The 18,924-nt window shown below is 36.1% G+C and overlaps 1 protein-coding gene across 4 annotated transcripts in view; it reads left to right on the top strand.

Moving 5' to 3' along the window:
* The window catches only part of SH3RF1 (SH3 domain containing ring finger 1), a 95,672-nt gene that overhangs the window by 50,189 nt on the left and 26,559 nt on the right, over positions 1–18,924 (top strand). For all 4 annotated transcript variants that reach the window (XR_011048372.1, XR_011048373.1, XR_011048374.1 and 1 more), the window contains exons 3-6: positions 6,087–6,362; positions 7,736–7,831; positions 15,146–15,448; positions 16,367–16,477. Coding sequence is in view for 1 of the 4 variants with exons in the window: in XM_068403036.1 (XP_068259137.1) it covers positions 6,087–6,362; positions 7,736–7,831; positions 15,146–15,448; positions 16,367–16,477 (786 nt within the window). In the remaining 3 variants the exon portion in view is untranslated. The remainder of the gene's footprint in view (positions 1–6,086; positions 6,363–7,735; positions 7,832–15,145; positions 15,449–16,366; positions 16,478–18,924) is intronic.

The raw sequence follows: 18,924 nt of genomic DNA on the forward strand, positions 1-18,924 counted from the left end.
GCATTTCAACCTATGTTAGATGGCCAAAACCTGGAAATTAATAAAGAGTATTCTCATATGTCACAGATTAGTATGTCTAGAGCTAGTACTGGTGTTATTTATCATGTATAAGCATTAGAGAAAGCTTACTATATTCTGTAATAGTTATCTAGTAGCAGAGAAGCTTTGCAGGTCTACTAAATAAATTTTAACTTGATCATTGAATTAAATAATTGTAAAAATACAATCCCATTTCTTCATTTATCAAGAACCTAAAACTTTTACTACTTGCAGTTGTTCAGCTTTTCCAAAAGTATAACAAATATTTTGTTCCTAAAGTAATCTTCCTTCAAAATGGTCATTGTTATGTAGGTCACAGTTAAGTTGCACACAGAAGGGTTTCAAACCTGGTCTCTTTAATCCGAGTCACCTGGGTATCTAGTTTCCTCTTGATGCACAACTTCTACTTTTATTAAAATCAAAAACTGTACAAAGCTGTGACTAACCATATTTGAATATGGCATTTCAAAACAGCTACAAATTTTTTACTGTTTTAAGTCAAGTGGTTGGTTATTTATTTTGTGTGTGCTGAGAAAAATGAGGTTTAGTACAACTATATCATTAGAAACTAGTAGAAATTTATATACTTACCAACATTAACATTGCTCACTTCCTGAATCTAGTGAATGTCATATAAAAAAACCTGGTGTACTATATTCAGTACAGCGACAGTAAATCGTATCAGATGATACCAAAGGTTTGGTTTTATGGTTATTACAGCATACTGGCAACTTGATACAGCCTCCTGACATAAAAATATCTTACAGTTTCATCATTCAGATAGCAGGAACCTCAGAGGCACTTTAACTAGAAATAATTTTATTTGCACTGATGGTCTCTGCAGTCTTCCAAGATAGTTCTGATGGTAGAAGTATGTAAAATTGATTCCACTAACAATTTAGTGTCAGATACAGATTAATAATGCTTGAGTTAGCCTCCCTTTGAGCGAATCTGACCTCGTGTGTATTGTTCCTTAGATGAGAAAAATAAATGCTGGGAGCCATCTTTTAACATTCTTCTTGGATTATGGAAACACTTTGTGTTCTGGAACTCGAAAAGAAACGGGGAGGCTCAGTTTCAAGTGTTATCACCTCTAGGTTAGTGTGTGCTGCAAAACCGAGTATTTAATTTGTTCAGGTGAAAGCAGTATACCTATAGCTTAACATAGGGAGCATGTTTCCTTCCTTTAGAAGGAAATCCTACTGAAGGAAACACATCTTTTAATACAAGCAGTTTAAGGAGGTTTTCAGTGAAGTAGTCTTATAAGCTCTGGGTCTCAAAATATGTGAAAATTTAAATGCAGGTACAGAAAGAACAAAGGAGACTGAAACAAAGAAAATGGAACTAGACAGATCAGATGGCTTTAAATTAAGACTTGAAAACAGGTATTGGGGCCAGCAAGATGGAAGAGTCATGGGAAAACTACAGGTGGAAAGTGGAATGTTCTTGCATGTAGGACTGGACAGCTTGGTAAAGGCCAAAGAAGGCAAGAAAGCAAAAATACACATTAAAAAAGTAATAAAAAGGAAAGATTTGAGTCAAGAAGGCAACAATATGAAAGAGAATGGACTAGAAGATTAAAAGAAGCAACCTTGTGACTCAAAAGGTTTGAATGACTAGGTGTCTGAAGAGGAAATCTTGCGTATACCTGTACCTACTGGAGAATGTACACATAAAGAACTCACTCGACCCCCATCTGCCTTGCAAACAAGTTGGCTGCAGCATATTAACAAGCTCCTTTCCTTATGTAAAGGCAACGTTTATTGGCAACCAAGTACGTCTTACAATACTGGTTCTTTGGGGGAAAAAAAAGACTGATGAAAGCACTAGACTGGCTATAGACTGCACTCTGTAGCACTAGACTTACTGTCCTTAGAATTGCTGCATAATTGGAGATTTTTTGTAATAGTTTCTCATCTTGCTCTGCTTATTAATGTGACTTGGTTTTATTTAGGAACTGCATGGAAAGAAAAACGTAGATGAAGAAAAATCATTTTTCTGTCTTTACTTGTAAGAGAATTCCAAATAAGTGATGATCATTAAAGATCCTCTTACAACATGGATCAAAATGATAGTAACTTCCAGTTGTTAGATTTTCTGTAAAGAAAAGCAGAAGTTATTTAGGAAAGCTAGGCATAAAAACTGCTGCTGAGGTGTCCAAGCAGGCCAGCTTTTGGAGGCTGATAGCGCTTTGTTTGTGCATGTAGACAGTTTTAGAAATCTTTTTTGTCTGTCCTACTACTGACATGAACAGTACTTCTGTAAAAAGAAAACTTTCTGGCCTCTTGAAGACACTCGGTGTCTGAGAACGTCAAACAGGTGAAAACGGCATAGATATTCTGGGTAAATTCAGCTGGTTCACAAGGAAGCCCAGGCCACATCCCAGCTGTACAGCCGGAGAACAGGGGATGCCTCGTTCACTTGGAAAAGTGACAAGCAGCAGCACCGCAGCCAGGGAGGCTGGGAAGGAAACAGAGATGCAGACAACCCAGTATCTGTTCCATTCATTTCCTTGGGAGGGGGTTTACTATTTTTGCTACTTTAGCTTATGCTGGTTCTCCAAGTGCAGTAAGTTATACAATGAACACTGTTCTATGCCAGTGTAAGCATACTCACATTTGGGCTTCTGCCACCGAAACTCCTTTTTAAAAGGAAATCAGATCTCGTGTTTCAGTGCAGGCGTAAGTTTCTCTTGGCTTGAGCTCACGAAAAATACATACAGTTGCATATTGTACGTTAAAAAAATAAGAGTAAAGTTTGAAATAAGGTGACTGAAGACAAAGTATAAATCCAAAGAGGAAAATTGTAAACGAATTCTGTAGGTTGCTAGACAAAATATCAGGCTTGGGAGAAGAAATCTGAGGGAGCCGAGCCTCATATATGTGAATGCATATGCATTTTTCCATATTCTTGTTGAGCCGTTTGTTTTGATGTCATCATATATTATTAATTTTATTTTCTTTAAAGGAATCTGCATGTGAAATGTATGTATATCCATGCCTTAGCTAAAAATGAATTTAAACAGTTTGTATATCAGCAGTAGTATTAGAAGTTCAAATATTTTTGCGTAAGGATTTTGCATAAGGACTGAGGAAATAATTCTAAGAAACTTACTTTGTGTGGAGTCTTTCTGAGTTTTATATTTTAATTTCCTAAAATGGTTTTTGTCTGGGTTTTTTTTTGTTGCTTTCTCAAAGAGCTGGCAGGGTAAATGGCAGCTGTAAACCTTAGGGTAGGCTGCAAAGTTTTTCTTCCAAAGCTTTTCTTTCATGTTTAGCCAAGTGAGAGACACGGAGTGAAATGTAAACTCCAGCTCGGCATATCCTCATGGCCTTCTTTCCTGGTGCACAGCCGGAGGGGCAGAAGGGGGGGTCGAAGCTGTCCAAGGCTGGTAACCCCGACGGAGGAATGTGAAGATAGTGCTTGAGGGCCTTTGATGCCGTATCCCCAAGAATGGTGCTCCCCATCACACCCGCTCCTTTTCGCTTCATCCTCCCCCTGGGACAGAAGAAGGCATTTGCTTTATTTCTCTTTGAGTCGTTTAACCATTTCTCTTTAATCCCTGGCAGTCTGACTGAGAACTAAGTGCGTGTTTTGTTGAACTTCGTTGTGCTTGAAATTACGGACTGGAACCATTTTTATTTAATGTGGGAAACAAGCTTTGCAGAAACTCAACCTATACACTGGGAAAGGAACTTCCTATAAAATATAAACAGATGTTTGTACCTTTGAGTGAAGGTTTGTTCGTGGGAGGCTTTGTGGTCAACTGGATAAATGCAATATCGAGTTTAACAATTAAATGATGACTAATTGATGAGTTTGATCACTTTGACATGATCTGCTGTGCTGACAGTCCTGGTTTGTTTTGGGTTTGTTTGTTTTTAAAAAGCTATTTTTTTCCAACAGTATTTTATCCACACGGCTAATCTTAAAGTTCTTTCTCAGTACGGGGACATAGAAAGCTTTCTCCTGGGACAACGAGGTTATTCCTGGGAGAACTCCGGCTATTGCCTCCAGTGCAAGAGAGATGCGTATGTCTTGTAGTAGCCATAATTGCTTGGGGCCCTTTTTCTACCAAGTAATTCTTCAGCTCATAGTCACTGAAGGGCTGTAATTTTTTTGTTTGTTTGTTTGTTATTGGGATGGAAATAGATAAGGAAGCAGTGTTTCCTTTCTTGTGTAGAGGTGTTTCTTTTTGTTTCCAACCTGCCCTCTCCCCCGCCCCGCCCAGTTCTCTCTCTGCACTTGTCCTTACTGAGTCTACACTCACTGCTCCTTTATTCTGTCTGTTTACTCTGCAGAGAGCACATAGGACTAAAAAATACATACATATAATATTTTTTAATTCTTCTATTCTGGCCATGAATTTCCCCCTCAATCAGTTGGGGTCCACAAATTCTCTAGTTGATGTCTTCGTCTTTTTCCCTATCTAGGCTCATACAGAGTCTGCCAGTGGTGTTTACATTCTGCACTGATGCAGTTAAGTGTGATCATGAAGAAAAATATTGTTTGCTTCAGTCTGAAGATCACCAAGTTTTTGTGAACAGTTGCATGGATTCTGTTAATATAGTAGTTTTAGTACCCATCCCAGATACAACAGAAAGAACTGTGGTTTTCCTGTATTCATATGTAAATCATACTCATCTGTACCTATGTATATACATATAGTTTTCCTTTGACTGTTTGATATGGAAAGAAAATTACTAAATAAGCTAATCTTTAAGGTACTATTTATCCATTCATTAAATTATTAATCTGTATATAAAATCATACACAAAAGATGTCCAAACAAATTGGATTATGTTGAAAGACAAAATTTTAAGTCTTAAATGTGAAATTAATTATCAGCACTCTGTCTTCTGACCAGTGAGACAGACTCGAAGTGGTAATTCCTTCTGAGAATTTCCTTGCATTGTGCGTGTACCTCTTGAGATATTGCAAGTGCAGTTCCAGTTTACAATCTGAGCTGGTAGAAGAGTTGAGAGGAGAGACATACCATGGGGTAGATGTGGCGAATAATCTTGCCAACATTGAATTTCATTAAAATTTGCCTTTTCCATAAGGGATAGCATTAAGGATGTGGAATACTGTGCTCTAGTTGACTGTACATGCTGTCTTTGCTATGGAAAGACTGTCATAGTAATGCAGGTTACTGCTGTTTGCATCGTTAAGGGAGTGAGCTCCCCTCTAGGTATTTAAAGTTGGAGAGAACTAGAGCTGTAGAGTTTTATGGCTCATTCTTGCAAAATGTGGAGGCACAGACTGAGCAATAAAAAAATAATACCTGCAGTGTATATAAGGGAGGATGACACAGAGTAATCCTTCTGACATGCATTTAAGAACAGCACCAATGACCTATAGTTTTCAGATATTATGGAGGAATCAGGTAAAGAAAACCCAAGGATACGCATCTTCAACAGATTTTTTTCTAGTAATTCTTTTTAGCCATATTTTTAAACAAATAATTAAATTAAAAGGGTTGTTCCAGGATGTAATATCTCACCTTTAATAACACTGAGATTTGTTTTTCAAGCTGGAAAACACCTCCCTTATGTCCTCATCCTTAGCATTCTGTGCCCATGAAATAAATAAGGTGAGGAAAATAATAAGAAAGTCAGGCAGAAAACATACCTTAAATGTCTTATAGCAAATTTGTTATTCTAGTGCTGTATTTTCTTGCAGCATTTTTCTATCAGATCTCTCAAGTGGTCAGCATACTTTCCAGTTTGGTTGTTTGTTTTTTTAATGTTTAAGCTTAGTGAATTAGTACATGAGGGTTTTTTTGCCTCACTCGTGTTTAGCAATATTGTAGCATTACTGAAAAACATCACGAAATTTAGGGGGATGTTAGGATTGTATAGAACTGAAGCTCTTCCTATACGTTTGGGTAAAATCAGAGGATTCATTGCAATAAAATAATTCTATTGTGTGTAATTTTACCTTGCAATTTTATACAGTTTCATTCATAGTCTCCTAAAGAATGTAATATAAATTCTATTTAGTAATACTCATCTAATTCTAGTGATTTTTTTTTCCTTTTTCTTTAGGGTGTACCTCAGTTACCATGTGCCAAAGCATTGTATAACTACGAGGGAAAAGAACCTGGAGATCTTAAATTCAGTAAAGGAGACATCATCATTTTGCGTCGACAAGTGGATGAAAATTGGTATCACGGAGAAGTCAATGGCATCCATGGCTTTTTCCCTACCAATTTTGTTCAGATTATTAAACCTTTACCTCAACCTCCGCCTCAGTGCAAAGCACTTTATGACTTCGAAGTAAAAGACAAGGAAGCAGATAAAGACTGTTTACCATTTGCAAAGGTAAAAACAGAATAAAATTATTATTTTCTTTTAATAATTTCATTCACTTAGGTAAGAAATAATAAGACTGTCTGTAGTCACGTCTGCATGTTTTTTTAATGGAGTTGCACAAGTATGAAAAGAGCAAGTAATTCTACAGGTATTTCTCCTATGTTGATTAGTTTTGCCTTCCTTTTCTTCCTAAATTACGTATAATTTCAATGAGGTTTTATTTTTGAGAATGCAATTTTTCATAATGGCAGTAGTAATGTTCTTAATTTATGAGAAATAACCTATTTTATGATTTAAAAGTGTTCCGTCTTCTAAAGAAACACTCATTTTAGATTGTTGAAGTTGGTACTATTTTCAGCTTTTCATTTAGTAAGCGACATTTTTAGGATCTAGATACTAGACACAAAGTACTACTAAACTTTGTAGTTCTATAATATTACTAATTGCCTTTTGGAAAATATGACGTTTCTTCTTATATTGTTTCTATTGTAATTAATTTTCTATCTTGCAAGGCACATAATGATACAGAGTTTCAATAGGAATCGGAGCTGTTCCTTTTTTTCAGTTTCTGATTTTTCAGTTTATCAAATTGCACAAAAATGTCGCAAGATCAAACGTGAGCTAATCACTTGTCTACCCTTGCCTATTAAAAATGAAAAGGATGGCAAAAATTCCAAAAAGGAAGGGTATTAACATGTGGACAGACAATGGTTATTACAACACAGAACAGCAGTACTGTTGAGGATGATTGGCATTAGCTTGCATATTTTGATTAACTTGTTGGCAAACTTTTTTTTTTTGAATCTACAGTCTTGCTTGAGTAAGCATATATGTTTCCAGATATTTTAACTTGCATATGAAATAATTATGTATCTCAGTATAAGCGAGAGCAATGTTTAATGTGCACGTAAATCCTTTTTTTATGTAACATTCTCAAAACCGTATCTAATCCAAATGCTTCATGTAGATGTGAAAGAAATATCACTTCCCAGTGTTCTTAAGTACGTAAGTAGAAAAGCAACATCTAGGGAAAATCAGCTAATGAGTCAGTTGAGAAGGAAAAATATTTCGGTTCTGTTGATTAATGCCAAGGACTTAAAGGGGGGCTGATGAATACCATGGACTGAACACGGCAGAAAGTCTGACACTAAGGACAAAGTCAGAAGGCTGAGATTAGCTGTGGACAGTTAGCTGAGCTCTGACAAAATAGGAAAAGGAAGGGCTGGAAATGACTTCAACCCCAGAAGCGTTCCCGTTATGGAGTGCCTTCTCTGCAGTTCTGGTCCATGTACCGCCTTCTCTGATTACCCGTGAGTTATAGGGGGAAATTAAATTAGAATTTAATTAGAGCTGGGAGACATAATCACTGCATGTTCACACAGGATGATGTTCTGACTGTAATTCGCCGCGTTGATGAAAACTGGGCAGAAGGAATGCTGGCTGACAAGATAGGAATATTTCCGATTTCGTATGTTGAGGTGAGTAAAGTTGGGCCCTTAGTAATGTTATGCCCACTGTGTATTTCATTTTTTGAAAGGAAAAATAATCAGTACTGGTGATGATTCTAAAATAACCTGAGATATAAATAGTCGTAGACCTAAAATAATCTGTGTGCTTAGTTTGGGAAAGTTAATTACCTCCGTAGTTGAACCAGTGATTTCTACTTAGCTTTTTGATACCTGCTTTCATTGACTGGAATTGGAATGAAAGTACTTGGAGGCAGTCACTGTGTTTTTTTGTTAATATTTGAGTCATGCAGTCAATCACAAACCACACTTAACCGCAAATGAAAGCAATCAGCAAGTCAGAGAAATAGTACACTTTACTCTGTCCCTAATATCTGCGTCTCAAAACCAATTAGCACAACTAGAAAGTCAGAGAATATAGGCTGTTGGTAAGCAGGTAAAGGATTGACTTTTACATCCAAAAGACCCTTGTGTAAAATCTTCTGTATCTTCCTGCATTTCTCACATGTGATATGACAATTTATGGTGAGAGGTAGCAGTTGAGAAAGTTTCCCCCACCTTTTAAGGTTTAAGGATTGAAAGCTATATAGAAAGTCATAGGTGATTAAGAACAGTGTGTACAGCTGCAACAATGATTATTAAAATTTGCATTATGGAAAGCTATAGAGGTTTGGAATAGTGTTTGTCTTTTTCTGATAGGTATGCTATGGATACTTGGTAAGATACATTTCTCCCACTGACAGATTTTATTTAAATAAATGAGGCAGAACGATGAAAGAAAAATGTATTTTCACATTACCTGTGAGATGAAAAATGGGTACCTCAGGTCACAGAAGAAATGTGTACTCATACTAAGAATCAAGTCAGGTTTTATTAGTTCTATTTCTGAATGTCCCGATGAGATGGGAACTTTTTAAAAAATGACTGTGTTCAACCAACATAGAATTTATTTTTTTTTTAAAGGGAAAATACGCGTATTCATTTTTATAGGTTGATCTAAGGGTCTGTATATCTGGGTATAGAAATTTTCGCATGACTAAAAAAACAACAACATAACCAAAAGAATTTCAACCTGCTTAGTGCAAGTCTGGCTTCAGTTTAAGAAGTTTTTAAAAGCCAGTGAAGAAGTTCTTGCCCCTGGCTATTCATTCCTAGCTCCTTGCAATTAACTGCCCCTTCAGTGCAACCAGTAAAGGTTTGTGTGTTGCTTTTCAAAACTAAATCACTTAACTTAGCCAGGTTAGAAAAAGCCCTTTCCTAGGACTGCCACTTGGGCTAACTATTTAGCTAACAACTCTGTTTCCATCTCTACAAAAGTTTGCAAAGTGGAGATATACTCTTGAAAAAAAATTATGTAAAAATGATTCTCAGTCACAAAATGTATTTCACTGTTGATGTTTTCAGACAAATTCAGTCAACTAAGAAAACGTATTTTCAATTAGCCCTTTTAGAACAGGCAGAAGCACTTGTGTACGCACTGACAAATCCCCACTAAAATGATACGGGAAATCTAGAACGATAAATAATACCCAAAGAGATTCTTCTGATCAGATAGGTGGCTTTTTCAGCGTGTACTAAACTGAAACACATGCTGTGGTGAAGAGCAGTGAGATATGCAGAAAACTATCAATTTTAATTTTGAAATACCTGTTTTCTGAGATTCTTTAACTATTGTTCTGGAAAATATGCAGACAGTTGGTACAAACAAGTATATTAAACCATTCTTACACAGGTTATTATTAAAGACACCGAAGAGGAGAAGTAATTCATATTTTTCAGGTATTTTTATGTGGTATTTTAGTTATATTTCCCAATCCTGTAATCATTGCCTATTTTTGTCATAATGACAGACATATCTTTTCCTTGTGTATGTTAGTCCACATCTTTTTATTTTTGTTTTCTTTTTTTTAAAAAAAAGTGAATTAGTAGCTGCATTTACTGGAGATTTTCTGAAGTCATTAACTTCAAAATGAGAGTAGTCTGTGATGTTTATTCTGTAGTATAGGTCTGATACTTGGGATATTTCTTGTATGGTGATGTCACAGGATAAACTTTAGATATGTTGAAGTCCATGAAAAACTCTGATTGTATTTGAGGACAACTTTTTACCTGGAGGAATATTTTATGATTCAGTGATCGCTAGTCTGCTCTACTCTTTTGTATCACTTTTACTTACTAAATTTGTGGTAATAATAAAAGCTAAGACTGAAAACATTTTGAGAGGAATTTTAATAGTGATTCCATTAAAAGTATAGTTTGTTAACTGAGTCACAAAACATTATCTCTTCATCTGTAGACACATAATACTGTGAAATAATTACTTCTATCTGCAAAACAAATAATGCAAAACATTGCAAAAAATGAAATTCTGTTTTCTAAGAAGTGCTAAAACCAAACAAACCCTCTAGTTTTACTAGAATAAGACCTGATTAACATATCTAAATTACTAGACTTTTGACTGTAGGAATTTCAACGTGCTTGCATTAAAAGCAGGTCTGACAGGTTCTTGCACAGTGATGAAATAAAATGCAGCGAGTCTAGAAACTGTATGATTAAGTTCATAACACTTATGTTTATATCTGTTCCAAAAACAAAGCTTAATCAGAACTGAACAGATAGTATTAGAATTTTTCTATGTGGAGTACAGTTCTGGGTACAATATACATTTCTTAAAAAGACCTCAAATTTGACATTTTGATGTGGTTTAACACTTTGTAAACACACTCCAAATCTAAAAAGTATTAAAATTTTTACAAGTTGTTCTGCACTCATACCAAACAACTAGAAAAACACAAATGCCCAGAATAGAAAAAGAAAAATCAGGGAAAAGGAATCACTCTGCAGTCAAAAAGTCAGTAGAAAATAATGACAGCTTTTGTTTTCCCAAGTTAATGTGAACAACTGGGAAACACCTTTGTATTAATCCATCTCTTCTAGCTTTATTTATAAAGAATCCTATAGAAATGTAGGGGGAAAAAGACCAAATGATCCAAAATGTTCACTGTAGTAGAATTTTAAGTTCATTGTCGTTTTATGCTACTGAATCCATCAGTTAACACGACGTTTTAATCAATGAGAACATAAGATTTTATGTACCTAGTCTGTCATGTTGGATTTTTTTATTAGCAACTCCTCCTGTACCAAACGGGAGTGTTTCAAAACACATTTATTTTTTATTGTGTCTGTACATTTTAGATTGGATTTTAGGCTGAATTTTTAGCATGGTGTTTTTAAAGTTGTACTTACTACGCTAAACTTTGCCTATCACTGTTATATGATGTGATCTGATTTAAAGTGCTTAGAAAAAAAATCAGACTTTTGGAACGATACTAACTCAGAAGAATAAGATAAAACCTTTTATGGGAATTTTCCTCTACTTTCTGGCTGTTTTACCTGCCCCGACCTTAAAACATAAAATTTATGTAAAAAGTCAATGTTGTATATTATGCTTGAAAACAGAGATTGTTCGTTTTGAGTAGAAAATTCTAGTCTAATCCCGACTATATTTGAATGTGATAATGTCAATGTTATCATTCCAATGACAACATCTGAGCATCGTAGTTTTGATTAATTTCCATAACAAAAACGGTAATACAGAGCTATTTCATTTGCTTCAAAAATTAATCCAAACACAGCTTTGCTCATGACCGTGATCTGTTCAAGATTTGCAAAATTGTTCTTCTGCTGGTTTGGACAAAATATAGTTGTTCTGAAACTTCAGTTGCAAAGGTAAATTTAGGTTTCTAAGCTATTGCCTATCCTCCAGGATGATGCTCAGCAAAAATAATGGTGTCAAATAAGGACAACATTTACCTTAGTTCCACTTACACTTTGCTCCTGTGTTTGCAAGTATCTGTGAAAGTGAAACGTCTAGAGATTGGAATTTGACTAATAATAGTGTTGGTAGTGTGGAGGAATAACTCCGTGGCGTATGGTGATGTAGTAAAATTGTGTAAATAAAAATTTTGGAAGAACGTGAATAGAAAGATTGTTTGAGGAAGAAGATGGTGTATTCACTTAACTTCAGAAAGTGATATTTACATTCTAACTATCGATGTGTGAGTGAAGAACACCTGAATTCATTTGTAAAACAGGTAAAGTGCAACGATGGGAGACCTTGAAATAGGTCTTGTATGGTAGTTTACTTGATAGTTTCTGCAGACGGCTGCAAGCAGGTGGAAACCTGTCTGCTAGCCTCGACCCCGACCAGAGCACTGAGACGCAGCTCAACCAGCTGCCTCTGTCTTGCCCCATTTGGAAAGTTGTTCCATTTCCTGGGTTTTGGCAGGAAGGGGAAGTGGATTTCAGGCTACCTGTTACAGCAAAGATTTTGTAACAATGGAAAGCACAAATAAATGTGAATGTAAAAGTTAAAGTAAAGAAACTTCGGTTCAAATACGTCTGTTCGGGAAAACAGCTGATGTAGAAAATGCGGGAATAGATACAGGGTATTTGTTGCAGAAAGGAATGCCATATTGAAACTTCATGGCATGAGTGGGATGCATTCCCATGATGCCCTTGAATGGTTGCTAGCCATTTAATTGGAGAACGCGTGCAAGTTCTTCATTTCTCTTCCCAAGGAAGGAGTAAAGTGCACTCCGGAAAATATTCTGCAACTATTGCTGTCCTACTTGTAAGAAAAGGCCAGTAATCACCTGACTTCCATGTTTAGGTTCATGCTACTGTCTTGTGCTTGTGTCTCTACCTAAGAAAGCTCAGTACATTGCTTATATTTGAATCAGTCTTGAATGAATCCCATGGGCGAGCCTTAACTTTTCTCTAATAGTTTGTTCACTGTATAGAAGTAATCATATTCTGCAGGTGTTTATAGCTTCAGGAGGTAAACAAACATAATTAGGTGTAACAGGTACTTTGGGGTGCTTTTAGCAGAGTGGCTTTTGGTTTTGTTTTTTACTTCTGGGTGATCCCTTAACTATTCCGATTAGGCAGTTCTTGTTTTCAAAATGAGTACTGCTTTTCTTTCTCTGATCTGTGTAATTTGTGAACAGGCTCTTTGCTAAATAAGAGAATAGATTAGATAAGGGTAGAAGTGGTTGCAGCCATTGTATAAGACAATATGGAAGACACAGATTCTCAGGAAAGACATGAAGAGTTTCAGTCTCAGTTGGAAAAAATAAAATGTGCAAAATACATAAAATTATTAGTCTTTGAAAAGCCTGCATGTTGTTCCATGATGAAGGATAGTTCTCTGACAGGATGAGTAGCAGAGTAGGCTTTTTTTTGTCTTTTTTTCTACTTGTTTCGTATCCTTCAGCCTCATATCAGTGTTCTATGATAAAATAACGTTGTTTTCACTGGTCTGTTAAAAGTATGTTTGTGCTAAATTTAAAATCAAATAAATAAAAAAGAATTATCTAAATAATGGGCTTGTGAGTTAATTGGAAAAAGCTGTAAGGTTATGTCTTCTTTACTACACAAGTGGTGCAAAATTATTTTGTCCATATGATCCATGTCCAGTATTAGCTGGAAGGAAAAATCTAGCATCCACATTTTTCTTAGGCATGGTTACTACTGTCACATTGTCTTCTATCCTTCCTGTTCTCTTCAGCTGCCTTCTAAAGGACCAACAATAAGAGTGTTTAGGAAAAAATGCTACATTCTCATCTTCGTATCCTTTTTCAAATCCCCCGTTATGCTCCTCTTCTGTTGCAGTATGTTCTAGGTAGTTCTTCCTCTTCAAACATTTCATAATTTTAATTTTCCTGCTGTTACATCCTAGTAGGTTTTTATGTCGTCAACTCATTGTTGCAGTAGTTCTAGTTTTGAACTTTGTCTATTTCTGTATATGCACGGAATTTACTTCCAGATCTAATCTTCAAATACCACTTGGAAACCTTTTCTATATTAAAAAATCATATTCTTTTTCCCTTTGTACCCGTTTATATATAATGTACTTGTCCTCAGAGATAGGAAAGTGTTCAGGGTATAAGCTGTTGTCATTTATGGGAGCTGCATTTAAATCAATGTTGATGCTGTCATGATTAATTATGTGTTATTTGTGTAGTAAAGTTTTAATGGGGTAAAATACTGCTTTAAAACTCTTTATGGGCATGGTAGGTATCTTAAGGCTTCTGGAAAAATTGGTAAAATAAATAGAAGAAATAATACACTGAAGAATAGAAATAGTACTTCCACAGTAACTAATTTCATTCTTTCATTGTGGTGTTCTTCAGAAGAGATTTTTCCCTTCTTCATAATTAGCTACACTTATCCAAGTAACAGTATTCATATCTAGTGGTGCATATTAACATTAGTTAACTTGTTCAGAAAACTGGTGCTAGTGTTACTTGAGCTCATGAATAACTTGAGCGTTCTGATGTTATTGTTTCCAACAGCTCTAAAATATAAATAAGATTTTCTGGAAATAAAGGGTTTATGAACAATGCAGGGGTTTTTGCTTGGTTCCCCTCCCACCCTTAAGTAGCTTACATTTCATTGTAAGAAGAAAATGTGTGGGATTCCATATTTCTTTGTTGGAAAGGAAGGATTTGTTTACATTTAATATAATATTGTTGTAACAAATTAACAAGTAGAAAATTTCACTGTGAACAAAAATTAATTAGATAAGCTTAAAAAAAGAAAAATCCATTTGAGGGTTCTTTGGCAGAGATGCTGCCTCTGCATTGGAAAATTCAGAAGCTGAGAAGGTATGTCCACAGAATTGCCAATATATGCTTCTTTTCTCCTTATACTCTCTTATGCTTGTATAGCTACTTGTTGGCAGGCAGTATATTGATATAGCAGGATCTTTACTGCTATGTTCTTAAATGTACGTTTAGGAAGCCTGGTTTTTACTACTGGTAGTGTTAAAGATATGTGCATAAATACCAAGGGATACTAGGAGGAATGTCTTCAAGAGCCCACATGCAAAGATGTGGGCTTACGTCATACTTGCAAACAAACCAAAAAAGGCTTAAAATGAAACGAATGTTCAAGAAGTTTTGTAATAAAGATTTTTATAAGATCAGAGGGGACCACTGTGATTTAGTCTGACTTCTAGATAACACAGGCAGCGGATATTGCTGAACTAATCCATGGCTGGACTAGAGGACAGTGTCCTTTCTTGATTAAATTTTACCTGTGATAGGTAGTCTACACCAGCCCAACAGTAAGTATGTTGAGTTTCTAGTGAAAGACTTGTCACTCTGTAGTAACTAATTTGTAGAGTAGGTCAATATATCACAGTTTTAAGTTGCATGGTTTAAATTCTATTATATTATGAATAAAAGGTAAATAGATTTTTTTGTTATATTCAGGTGACTTTTATAAATAAAAAAAGTACTAACTTGTGACTGTCTTTTGTAGTTTAACACAGCAGCCAAACAGCTGATAGAATTGGATAAGCCCTCAGGTTCTGCTGTTGACTCTGGAGAAGGTACCTCTGGGGCAGCCCACAACAATTCAACCCAAAAGCACACCGATACTAAGAAAAACACCAAAAAACGGCACTCTTTTACCTCCCTCACTATGTCCAACAAGTCTTCACAGTCTTCTCAGAATCGCCACTCAATGGAAATTAGTCCTCCTGTCCTCATCAGCTCCAGCAACCCAACCGCAGCAGCCCGCATAAGTGAGCTGACGGGACTTTCCTGTAGTGCCCCTTCTCAGGTAATTTACATGAAATAAAATATAAATCGTGTGTATTTTTTTTTAAATAACTATAAAGGCTTCTGATCTTGTCAGATTACTTACTTCAAATTATTAATTATATGTAATTAATATTAATAATATGCTTTCACTAAGTTTATCTTCCAACATGAGAGCATTTAAGGAAAACATTTTATAACACTTCTTATACAATGATAGCAAATATTTTTGGCCTTGTAAGCTGATTTTTTTCACAGTTGTTAATTTCTTAAGTGCCACAAAGATTTTTATTAACTGTGGAAACTGGAAACTGGAGTGATTTAATTTCATGGTTTTTTTCTAAATTGAATATAATATTGGATATTAATAAAGCACATGCAAGTAAAAGGTAAAATCAACTTGAAAATTACATTAATTCCAGAAATGTACCTTATTGATCTGATGGTAACAAGTAGAGATCTTTATCTGGCTTTATTTATTTGTTAATCTCTTGTTTCTTCAGAGCTTTTGAAGTAGTTACAAGCTACAGTAGTTCGTGAACAATTGTTTCGCATAGAGATTACATTTTTGGAGAAGAGATGGTAATAAAGACTAAGAAATGTTGGTGCCATTTTACATGAGCTAGTAAATATCTGTTATTTGCATGTCTTTGGAATCTGACAGCCTTTTATGGAAAAAAGAAAACTGTCATTGGTAAAAGTTCGTTTCACATTGCTAGTTCGATGTATCTCCAAAGTTTCTGAAACGTCGGGGCAGTGGGGGTAAAGTGAGCAGTGTGATCCAGTACTGTTTGTATGAGTATCTAAGAAAAATTAGTTCTAGTCTAAAGTTACAGATAGTAGAATACTGGTGATTTTGACCATGAAGCTTACAGCTGTGTCAAAACCAGCTCTATTAAACTACTCAGAACTGACCCTGCTGTTTTTTTTTCTTTGACAGGTGCATATCGGTACTACAGGGCTAATTGTGACTCCACCCCCTAGCAGCCCAGTCACAACAGGGCCTTCGTTTACTTTCCCATCAGAAGTTACCTACCAAGCTGCTCTTGGTGTAAGTACCGTTTAAGAAAACACAGCTTTCCCATTTACCTTTGGCCTGTACAGTCATATTTTTTCTCAAGTTCTGATTTGAAATTATGATTTTATGATCATTGTCTATGTGAGAGACAATGGTATAAATTGAACTATAGCAAAAGCGTTATTGATTCAATAATGTTTTCATCCTGTCATGCATATCCATTTCTCCAGCTTTCCTCTGTCATTTCTCTGCAGTAAACACAAGAAGCACACTTCCTTCCAGAACAGTGTTTCTTTTCAGCATGAGTAGGAAAGAGATTATGCTGGGGGGGGGGAGGTTAGGGGAAACAAGCAAGATCTTACAAAAATCTATCAACTTGGTCTCTTACTTAACTCAATATTATCAAGATTCTCTGAAATAAGTTTCAAAACTCTGCTTTGCCCTAATTAAATAAGATTATTTTAGTTGAGTGTATGCCTGTGGCAGATGAAGAACATATCTAGTATGTCTCAGTTAGGTTCTTGGAGATCGATATGAAAAACTGTTGCAAATGACCATCTTTTAAAGGAAGGAATACATTGCAATGCTGTTTTCCTTGGACAAAGAAAATGATGTCTTCAAAAAGTGCAGGATTTCATTCCAAAACCAACTGAAATTCTTTATTTTGCTGTGCTTGTGGAGGAGAAGCTCAGGAATGTCCATATCATGCTGCGCTTATCAGAGCCTGACCTTAACTGCAGTAAAGGTTGTGGATACCAGTTTTCAGAGATCTTCAAGGGAACTTAATAAGCCTTTATTTTGATCATAGGAATTCTAGAAATGTAATTCTCGTTTCAAGTCCAAAAATTGTGTCCCTAACCTTTGAGGGGGGCACAGTTGAGTAATAAATCTCCACTTAGTTTTTTTAAAAAAAAACAAAAACAAACCCCAAAAAAACCCAAAACCGAACAACTCAAAAAACCCCAAAGCTTAATCTTCTTTAGGTGTCTCATTATCCTTGCAGTCTTTTAAACCAAGTAAAACATGATGAATAGCCTTCCTGCTAAATTTGTCTGGTTTTGTTTTCAGCTTCCGGCACTTGGATCATTTTACACATTTGTCTGCAAAATCAAAGGCAGAATTGTCTGTCTTCTATTATCAACTTTGTGTTGTTTAAGTAAATGCTTAGGTGTGGCTTGGTCGCAGCTGAGAGGTTTCATTTTGACAGCTTTCTTTGGGATTCCAAGTTATGTTTTTCAGTCCTTAAAATTATGATGCTATTATTTTCTGAATTATCTTCAGTACTTCCTTCTGGCATGGTAAGCACATGGTAAGTGCATTCCAGAACTGGGTACAGTACTGCACGGTCATTTTGAGTGGTGAAAATATTGGTAGTATGACCCTTTTACTTTTATCCTATTAGTCTGATGTTTATATATTGAGAATTTGCAGCCATTCATTTGGCCTGACTGTAGCACAAAGTTTATGTTCAGCTAAATATCCACCATGATCCCACAGATTTTCATCGTCCGTAGTGATGTAATAATTGCACTTATCCAAATAAATGTATTTCACATTCTTTGTTCTTCAGGCACATTACCTTATTATTGACAATTATACAGACAGTGTGCTTTTGTCCTGCCTTACTGAGTAATGCAGGTTGTGCTGTAGTAATGCTTTGTCCTTTTATTGTTAATGACTCCTTCGATCTGTGGATCATCTGTGCAGTCCTACTGTTAAATGTATCTTAATCTCGAACCAATTATAATCTCCTTATATTTAGCTTTATATTTTAATGTCACAAAGTGGTTGAGGTTGGAAGAGACTTCTGGAAGTCATCTAGTCTAACCTCCCTGCTCAAGCAGGGCCACCTAGAGCCAGTTGCCCAGCTTTTGAATATCGCCAAGGATGGAGACTCCACAACCTCTCTGGGCCACCTGTGCAGTGCTCAGTCACCCTCACAGTGAAAAACTGTTTCCTGATATTCAGACTGAACCTCCTGTGTTTCAGTTTGTGTTTCACTGGACACCACTGAAAAGAGCATGTCTCCGTCATCTTTGTACCTTCCCTTCAGGTATTTATATACATTGATGAGATCCCCCTGAGCCTTCTTGAGGCTGAACAGTCCCAGCTCTCTCAGCTTTTCCTCATAGGAGAGATGCTCCAGTCCCTTAATTATCCTAGTGGCCCTTCGCTGGACTCTCCAATACATCTGTGTCTCTCTTGTACTGGGAAGCCCAGAAATGGACACCATATTCCAGGTTTGGCCTCATCAGTGCTGAGGAGAGGGGAAGGATCACCTCCCTTGACCTGTATTATACTCCTCCTAATACAGCCGAGGATACCATTACCCTTCTTTGCCACAAGGGCACATTGTTGGCTCATGTTCAACTTGGTGTCCACCAGGAAGGACCCCCAGGTCCTTTTCTTGCTTATGGGGTATACATGTAATACTAGAAACAATTAGCTGCTTACATACTAATCCGTGTAATCTTTCACAC

The sequence above is a fragment of the Nyctibius grandis genome, chromosome 6 (genome assembly GCF_013368605.1).
Source record: "Nyctibius grandis isolate bNycGra1 chromosome 6, bNycGra1.pri, whole genome shotgun sequence".
Taxonomy (NCBI): domain Eukaryota; kingdom Metazoa; phylum Chordata; class Aves; order Nyctibiiformes; family Nyctibiidae; genus Nyctibius; species Nyctibius grandis.